This window comes from Anguilla anguilla, chromosome 14 (assembly GCF_013347855.1).
Source record: "Anguilla anguilla isolate fAngAng1 chromosome 14, fAngAng1.pri, whole genome shotgun sequence".
Classification (NCBI taxonomy): Eukaryota; Metazoa; Chordata; class Actinopteri; order Anguilliformes; family Anguillidae; genus Anguilla; species Anguilla anguilla.
In genome coordinates, this window is record NC_049214.1 from 21,421,388 (window position 1) to 21,431,161 (window position 9,774).

Sequence of the window (9,774 nt, forward strand, 5' to 3'; positions counted from 1 at the left end):
ACATTTGTTTTTACATCGATCAAACCATTGTTGTTCGCTTTCTCGGCCACAAAACACCGACTAACTCTATTCTCGTGAGGAGTGACACTGCAAAAACCGGGCCGATAAAAACATGAGGAAATTCCTCACCGTACTGCAATTTTCTGGCATATTTGCGACGGTTGATAGCACTTTATGATATCGTTTTCTTACGGCCACGCCTCGTTAGAGATCAGCGTCCTTTGATTGGTGGGTAGCTAACCTGCCGTCAAGTAAGACGCTTGGGGGAAGCGTTTGATTCCAAAACTGACTTGTAATAGCTACTGTAGTTTCATTTTCAAGTATTTTGTTTGTTGTGCCATTCTTCTACACGGATTTTCGTTGGCGAAAAAAAGCACTTGTAGCAATACTTTGTAAAATGGTAGGCGTGAAGGTAATCGGGAATGATTCAGAATTCCAACCTGAACTTACAAGCGCCGGCTCAAGACTCGCCGTAGTGAAGTTCACAATGGCCGGGTGAGGCTGAAATCTAGTCCCAGGCTCCGATTCGTCATGATCGTGCTAACGTACGAATAGCTAGCCTCCTAGCTGGCTCGATTACCGAAAACATAAACTACCTACTGCTAGTTTGCTTGTGTTGGTTAGCTGCTTTACGAAGATGAACTTACAGACCATTTGTGATTTGATCGCTTGTGACTCAATTGTGGCTTCCAAGCTAGCTAGTGGCCTTATCTCGCTTCAGGTTCTGCAGCTATAATTCCCTTAAACATTTTAATTATCAGTCAGTGCTTTTTAGTCTCGAAATAACATCACTATAACAACCAGACGTGGTATATTGAAGTGTATTTCTTGAAATCTCTGTTGAAGTAAAATATGCTCTTTGTCAGATTGTGTAATTTCTTTATACATTATCGACGTTTGTGAAAATATGCTGAAATATTTTCCAAATTTTGTTTCAGATGTCGACCTTGTGTAAGAATAGCTCCTGCTTTCAACATGCTGAGTAACAAGTATCCACAGGTTGTGTTTCTTGAAGTAGATGTCCACGTGTGTCAGGTAAGATGATGTACACCATAAACACAGCTGAGAGAGACTAAATTACTTGAAATTCTTGTACCAGTTCAGCTTTTATCATAATCAGGTATGAATGCTTAAGTTATCGAAAAGTACGTATAAAACTCGTATTCAAAGCACAGAGCACCGAAAGCTTTGCTAAAGATAGGAAAAAAGAGATTGTAGATTAATTTATTTAAAAGTGCCTATTAGCGTTATAAAATACACGTTTCCTTTTGTGCACATGGATACGGTTTGTGTGTGTGTGTGTTGTTTGGAATCTCGTAAATACCTTTGGACTATTCTGTCGTAATATTGTACAAATGAGGGTCAGTATCTTCCACAGCTGCTATATCAGCTTTACTCGTTGTTATGATGCCAGGAGTTACACACAAACTCCACTGAAACTGTGCATGTACCTTGGAGTTGCTAGCCTTTGGTTGCTTGTTCTCATGCATAATGTAGTCTGAAACCATACCATCTTGATGTACATGCGTGTTCATTCCTGTACAGGCCACTGCTGCTGCCAACAATATTTCAGCCACACCAACATTTTTGTTCTTCCGGAACAAAGTACGGATTGATCAGTATCAGGGTGCGGATGCATCGGGTTTAGAGGAAAAGATAAAACAGCACGTGGAGAATGATCCTGGAAGCAGTGAGGACTCGGACATCCCCAAAGGATATGTGAGTATGACAGAGGGGGGTGGTTTTTCTTTCAGTTAAAAGCAGAGCTTATTTTTGTTGCCCAAGACTTAAAAGGGACACAGTTAAAATAATCCCAGTGATTATTTTCTGCACTCTAAAGAGTATATTTAGTTCTCAATGTTTCTGATGTGCCCATGAAGAGTAGCAAAGTCCAAAAGTTTCATATCAGGAGAGAATTTGTTGCTGCTCAGTGATCAGAGGGAAGTTCCCAGTGGTTCTCACGAGTCTGCAGTAGATGCCCTGTAGTGTGGACGTCGCAGGTTTGAGGATGGGTGACATCAGGAGCCGACTGACCATACTAGCCTTAGCGTCCACTGTTGCCTTAACCCTTCACATCCTTAGAAGGAACTTTCATCTGTGATTATAAGCCTACACGGTGCACCTTTCCAGTAAAAGTCACTGGCTCACATGAAAGGTGGGCACGTGCTTCTGCTTCATTTACTCGTGCTTATGTGGCTTAGCGGTGCCTCCATAGATAGAACTGACCGTTCCAGCCTGGGGGAAAAAAAACAGAAGAGTGTAAGCTGAAAGACGGTGATCAGAGTGGTTCTGTGTGCTTCTTCCTCCGCTCTGGTTGGCGGGATTGGAGCAGCCCCTGGAGCGGGTGCGTCGGCGCACGTGTGGCTCCGAACCCAAAGTGAAAGGCAGTGTGTTGTGTGTTTTCAGATGGACCTCATGCCCTTTGTGAACAAAGCCGGATGCGAGTGCCTAAACGAGAGCGACGACTACGGCTTCGACAACTGCTTAGTGAAAGACTCCTCCTTCCTGGAGTCCGACTGTGATGAGCAGGTGAGTGAGATCCACCGAAGGGCTACTGCAGGAATCGCCATTAATCAGTCCGTTCATTATGTAAATGAATATAGGCCAAATGTTATCTTTAGTGGAATTAAGTGCTTTGGAGTTGGAGTATAGGTTGTTGTTCTTATTACTTTGTTGTGTGTCTGTCAGAAGAAAGAGGGGTTCCATGTGTCCTGGAAAACGTAATTTTTTTGATGTGGTTTTTCGGTCATTGAAAAGTCATGGAAAATGAGAAAATAGCCCAAATGTTCTGGAAAACAATTAGTTGTCCCGGAAAATATTTTTAGTTCAACATCATAGGCTTAAACCACAGGTGCCCCGGTCTGCGATTGCAGTCTACCTCCCACCTCCACACCTCCAGTCTGCCATCACAATCTCTCCCCTTCCCTGCCCCTCACCTCCCCACCTCTAGTCTGCGATCCTTATTTTCCCCTCTATATCTTACAGGTGTTGGTCATGTAAAATGTTGGGGAAAATACATGTCTTAAAAACAGTGATAACCCTGTTTTAGGATAACTGATCATATATCTTCAATAGCTGGGCTCAGGCTCAAGTGTTGAATGGAGGCAGTGTACGATATGGTAGTGTCCAAAACATTGCTCATGGTTATTACAGAAATTTCAGAATGAGACAGACTTATGTTCTATGCATAGGGAAAGTGCAATAATCACTCATTATAATAATGTTTAATTTGTCCAGGCCAAAGTAACCAGGATTACAAATCTGCCACAGATGTAGTGAGTTGCTAGCTTTATGGGTACTAATGGCAGGTATTCATAAAGGTTGTTCTAGTTTGGGTGTGTTTCTTTGGGTCTGAAGTAACAAATTTCCACCCTCAAATATAGAGCTCATAATGTCACTAGCTTTCTTATAGTCCTGTTTTTAGTGCACTGTGGGTGCTGGAAAACCAAACAACTCATACAAAATTTCAAAATACATATTAGGTCCAAATCGGTACCTAAAAAAGCAGCAGTGTGTCTGTAGCTCCTACTCATGTGTGCAGGATAGCATCCGTACGCGCTAACTAGGTTAACTAAAGTAGGCGAAACGCTAACATGTTAGGGTTAGCTAAAGTAATGTTAGGCGATAAAAATCTTGTGCCCTTGGAAGTGCGTCCTACTAAACGTCCATGAGTGAGTGAGTGACCACCTGCGCATGCGTCCTACTAAAGTGTTCCACTAAACATCCATGAGTGACCTCTATGGAGTGACCACAAAAATTGCTCACAAAAAGTTGAAAAAATATGAAAGATAGCAAGAGTGGTGTTGCTGAAGCCAGCCCACTAATAATCTGTAACCACTGGGTGTGACTGCTAATTTGGGCTTAAAGTTTGAGTTTCTCCTCAAAACTTCTCTCTATCTTTTATTCAGCCTATTTCACAGTGTAAGTTTAATCTTATGAAATATTTCCCACCATGCATAGCGGTATCAGTCCACTATAGTCCAGCATACTTTTTTACTTTATAGAATGCACCCTTGCCGTAGCTGTTTTTGGAATCCTCAGAAGGATGTCTGCATTGTAGTTGTGTGTCACAGTAGATACAGAGTGAAGAGTGGATCTTTTGTGTTGAAGGTAATGTTATAGTTGGGGAGTAATTGAATATTTGATGTTTCTGCTTTGCTGTATTGCATTGATTTTGAAACAGAAAGCAGTTGGCATAGAACTGAATGCTTGTATTGAACTGTGTTCAGTCTCAGATGTACACTGCTGAACATGGCCAGTCAAAATAAAGATGCAGTTTCCCTTTCTCTATTTGAGAAAAATACATACCATATCAAGTTTCGCGAGTCATCTCTGCGTGTTCTGTAGTGCTCCACACGGGGGCGCTTCTTGTTTATTTTAATGAATGTGCTGCTGTTTTGTTTTCCAGCTTCTCATTACAATGGCCTTCAACCAGCCAGTGAAGCTGTTCTCCATGAAACTCCATTCCTCTGATTTGGGTGAGGCCCCTTTTTTAGAATACGTAAAACAAGTTCTATCAGCCTAAATGGACAAATATTTGTCTTCTCTTTTAGTAGTGGCCACCGTCTTCCTTGACAGGGAATTTCTGTTTCTTCAGAGCATTTCAGAGATGGGCAGAAAAAAACAACCATTTCTTTTTTCAACTTTGTCTTGTTTGTGCAAGACTAATCAAACTGCATAACAAATATGTACTTTAAAAGCTGAAATAAAGCGTGTCTCGGTGGTGGTGGGGGGGGGGGGGGTGGCTCAGCTGGAAAAATAGGAACGTTTTGTTAATGCCCCTCCCCTTTTGTGCCACACACGCAGTTCAAGCACCAAAGTGTGTGAAGATTTTCATCAACCTGCCTCGCTCGATGGACTTCGACGACGCAGAGAGGAGCGAAGCCACCCAGACACTGGAGCTGTCTGAAGACGACGTCAAGGAGGACAGCCTGGTAGCCCTGCGCTACGTCAAGTTCCAGAACGTCAACAGCGTCACTGTGAGTGCAGATCCGTCAAGTGCCGTTTGCAATTCTTTTGCCATGTTGTTTTTCAACAGTTACTCCTTAGAAAATTTAATGAAATTATTTATTTATAATTGTGGCTTTCTAATCTGGCTGTTTAAAGTGATTTATTGTACATAAACTGGATTAGAACTTTCAGTGTGTTTTAAAATAAAATAAAAAATTATTGTAAAGATTTTTACATGTCACAAGTATGTAGATATCAATAATATAAATATTATTTAGAAAATTTAATAATTAAGTACTGTGGAATTGTCAGAATATCCAATGGTAAGTGCAAGTTTGCCATCTAGTGGTGATTAGTGATATAGCGTGTCACATGGTTAACTGATAATGGCGGTTTTTGAGTGAAGTTTTGTTTTCTAAAAGCATGATGACTACGAGAAGAGGTGTGAAGAAAACCTCTTGTTGAAATGTACTGCAAACCTACAAGTATTCCTCCTGTGTTATGACTGATGTTGCATGAGACTTGGGAAGGATACTGACATTGTCTCAAGTTGAAGTCAGGAAAATAAATTATGTAGCTCTTGTAATATGAAATATGTAATTTGAAATGTAATAAAGGTGATGGTTATTAGTGCTTTTTTGAGGTTTCTCAAGCCCTTAAGTTTTCTTCTTACAGCTATTTATAAAGTCCAACCAAGGAGATGAGGAAACAACAAAAGTTAATTATTTAACTTTTATCGGGACCCCTGTACAAGTAACAAACATGAATGACTTCAAACGGGTAAGAGGATGCACTCAATTTTTATTCTTCAATTATAACAGATTTTCTAATTAATGGAAAACAGTGTACACAATATCAGATGCTTCAGGCAAAGGATATTGTTGCTATTTTATTTTTTGTTAAATTCTGCACATTCATGTGCAGATTGTGTGTCCATACTTGCGTGCTTCATTCTAAATGTCATTGCTGTTTACTGAGCAATATAGTCTAAGCACTGGCCCATTAGAACCTTTTCTTGATATCTCACAATTATTATTGTGATTATTTTTTCTAATTCCTGTATGCAATATTTATACAGACAAGGTTGTTTCAGGATCTCAGCCTATACGTGGGCATTCTGTATATATTTCCTACTGAAAATTTAGTTATGGAACAAAATGTATATTTGGTAAAAAGGAAAACCTGTGTGTCTTCTGAACTTAGGTTATGGGTAAGAAGGGAGAGAGTCACTGAAGGGGACTGGACGACTGGAAATCCTGCTGCGGTTCCTCCACGGACCTCCCTCTACCGAAGCGTGCCGGTTAGCTCCAGTGTAACACCCACCGACAGCTCTCACCTGACGCTGTCCCCGTCTTTTCCCCCCGAGGGCAAAATGGCCGCTTTGGCCGAGGCAGTCCAGTCAATCATTTTTATTGTAATCGAGAAGAAGCTGTAAATAAAATCGATCCTTTTTCAAAGGCAAGCCGATGTCTCTGTCCTCATGTCCGCGGTGCTTTGAATACTCTGCTCCTTGTTGGCCAGAGTCATTTCTCTAGTCATTTCTGCTGCTGTGTAAGTCTCTCTGGTGGCCATCTTTATTCTGGAACCTCTTCCAGCAATGAGAGATATAAAGATATAAGAGAGATATAACATAAATCTCCAACTTTGTTACTTATGGATGGATGCATATTTCTCATTTTGAGATTCTTTCCAATCAAAATGCTTATTGCTGGAAAAGAGTTGTAGGCTGATTGGTTACACTTAAGAGTATTCTATCATAACTGAACTTATTCTGCAGGGTTACAATGTTCAAATATAACTACTTTGTGCACTTATTATCTAGCTTGGTGCCTATTTTTGAAACTGACCGCTAAGCTATAAATTCCACTGCGGTTTTTTTCAGCATTGTGTAGCTTTTGTGTTGTCATTTTGGTGCACATTGAAATCTATTAACCTCAGTAACCCCATCAATAGAGGCCCTGTCCATATGTACTGGCTGAAATATATAGCCTTTTTAAAATGCGACACAACGCACATGCGTTTATGAAACACGTTTTTTAAAATGAAAATACTGGAAGAAGTAAGTAAGAATGGAGAACATTTTCACAGTTAATGCAGTGTTGGCAGATGCAGTTGCAAAATGTCCCTGGTTAGAACTGAAATATCACTGCACAATGAAGCTAAGAACTTCTTAGACAATGTTTATTATACAGTACCGGGAAAACAAATGGCTAAAGTTGGGGTGTCATGAGGCAATTATGCTTGTGATCTTCAGTGGTTTATGTCTGAATTGGGGATGTAGTCATCAGTAATATGCTCTCCTCTTTCAGATATGCTGTAAATAAGGCTATACAGTCAGGTCCATAAGTATTTGGACAGTGACACAATTTATCATTTTGGCTCTGTATGCCACCACAATGGATTTGAAATGAAACAATCAAGATGTGATTTAAGTGTAGACTTTCAGTTTTAATTTAAGGGTTTTGTCAAAAATATTGTATGAACAATGTAGGAACTACAAACATTTTTATACGTAGCAACCCCCCCCCCCCCCAAAATTGGCCCTGCCAGGCCTCTACTGCAGCCGTCTTCAGTTCCTGCTTGTTCTTGGGGGATTTTGCCTTCAGCAAGTGAATTGGATGCTCAATTGGATTCAGGTTAGGTGATTGACTTGGCCATTGCAGAACATTCCACTTCTTTGCCTTAAAAAGTCTTGGGTTGCTTTCGCAGTATGCTTCGGGTCATTGTCCATCTGCACTGTGAAGCGCTGTCCAATGAGTTTTGAAGCGTTTGGCTGAACCGGAGCAGATAATATAGCCCTATACACTTCCGAATTCATCCTGCTGCTTTTGTCAGCAGTCACATCATCAATAAATACAAGGGAACCAGTTCCACTGGCAGCCATACATGCCCACACCATAACACTACCTCCACCATGCTTCACAGATGAGGTGGTATGCTTTGGTTAATGAGCAGTTCCTTCCCTTCTCCATACTCTTCTCTTCCCATCATTATTGTACAAGTTGAGCTTTGTCTCATCTGTCCATAGAATGTTGTTCCAGAACTGTGTAGGCTTTTTAGATGTTTTTTGGTAAACTAATCTGGTCTTCCTGTTTTTGAGGCTTACCAATGGTTTACATCTTGTAAACCCTCTGTATTTACTCTGGTTAAGTCTTCTCTTGATTGTTGATTTTGACACAAATACGCCTACCTCCTGGAGGGTGTTCTTGATCTGACAAACTGTTGTGAAGGGGTTTTTCTTCACCAGGGAAAGTATTCTTCTGTCATCCACCACAGTTGTTTTCCGTGGTCTTCCAGGCCTTTTGGTGTTCCTGAGCTCACCAGTGCGTTCTTTCTTTTAAAGAATGTACCAAATAGTTGATTTGGCCACACCTAATGTTTTTGCTATCTCTGATGGGTTTTTTTTTTCTTTCTCCAGCCTAATGATGGCTTGCTTCACTGACAGTGACAGCTCTTTGGACTTCATATTGAGAGTTAACAGCAACAGATTCCAATTGCAAATGCCACACTTGAAATCAATTCTAGACCTTTTATCTGCTTACTTGTAAATGAAATACTGAGTGAATAGCACACACCTGGCCATGGAACAGCTGAGCAACCAATTGTCCAATTACCTTTGGTCCCTAAAAAAGGGGGACCACATATAAAAAGTGCTGTAATTCTTACACCGTTCACCCGATTTGGATGTAAATACCTTCATATTAAAGCTGAAGGTCTGCACTTTAAGCTCATATTCATTATTCAATTTCAACTCCAATATGGTGTGGTAGACGGCTAAAATAATAACTTTGTCAATGTACAAGTATTTATGGACCTGACTATTTCTGCAGTCCAATTCTATTAGGCTTTATTAGCTAGGCACCGCTTGTTAAGCAATCCTTAAAATCTTCACATCTCAGGTTACCTGAATCCTCTCTGTTAACTGTTAATTCCAACTATGCACAATTTATTATGCATGAACATTGTAGTATTTAACTTGAGTGACTACAGAGACACTTAGTGGACTTTGTCTGAAATGCAAGCTACCTAATCTGAAAATGTAGGATGTTAAAGCTGAAATATACTTTGTTGTCCCAAAGGAACTTTTGGCAGTTGCATACATGAGTTTCTTTCTTTAAAAAAAATAAAAATAAATAAATTTGCGGTCGAACCCAATTCACAGCGCAATTTGGAATGCAACCGCAGCCGCGTTCCATGCGCGAGCCACCCTGCCAAATCGGGAGAACCAAGACATCCGCGCTTCTCCTCCGATACATGAGACTATATAAAACGAATGAAATTACGATATATAATAACGATTAAAAACACTGTTTACGTAGCTGTGGTGTACATTTACTATTCTTGCTCTCTGTGGAGGCATCATATGGTGCTGAGCAGCTACGTTTGCTGCCAAGATCAGAGTATGTTGCCAAAGGCAGCAGAAGAAATGAGCTGACGTTGCACTCCACTATAGGTGTTCTTTTATTGACTATTTTTATATAATAATAATAATTATAATAATAATAATAATTATTATTAGTAATATTTTAAAATCAATTATTACAACAACAATAATAAAAGCAATTATTATAATAATAACAGCAATAATAATAATAATAATAATAATAATATTTACTTACTGAATAGTGATATACTTACTACAGTACGTAACCTGTTTTTTCTGGTTTTATTTTCAAATCTGTCTCATCAGTGGTTTGTTGCATACGTTACAGTTCCTAACCAAAAGTTCTTAGAATGTCATATGCAATGTGAAGTCCACATGTGCCTGACCATCTTTATTTGTCAAAATACTGACATTTTGGGACAATGGAGCCATTCAATAAT

General features: G+C 39.9%; 1 protein-coding gene across 1 annotated transcript; it reads left to right on the top strand.

The window, feature by feature from the left end:
- Nucleotides 1–227: 227 nt before the first annotated feature.
- On the top strand, nt 228–6,412 carry txnl1 (thioredoxin-like 1). The gene is made up of 8 exons (XM_035389883.1): nt 228–495; nt 939–1,035; nt 1,546–1,719; nt 2,407–2,529; nt 4,409–4,478; nt 4,807–4,979; nt 5,626–5,730; nt 6,154–6,412. The coding sequence occupies exons 1-8, from the start codon at nt 398–400 to the stop codon at nt 6,181–6,183; spliced, it is 870 nt and encodes a 289-aa protein (XP_035245774.1). The 5' UTR covers nt 228–397; the 3' UTR covers nt 6,184–6,412.
- The last annotated feature ends 3,362 nt before the right edge of the window (nt 6,413–9,774 follow it).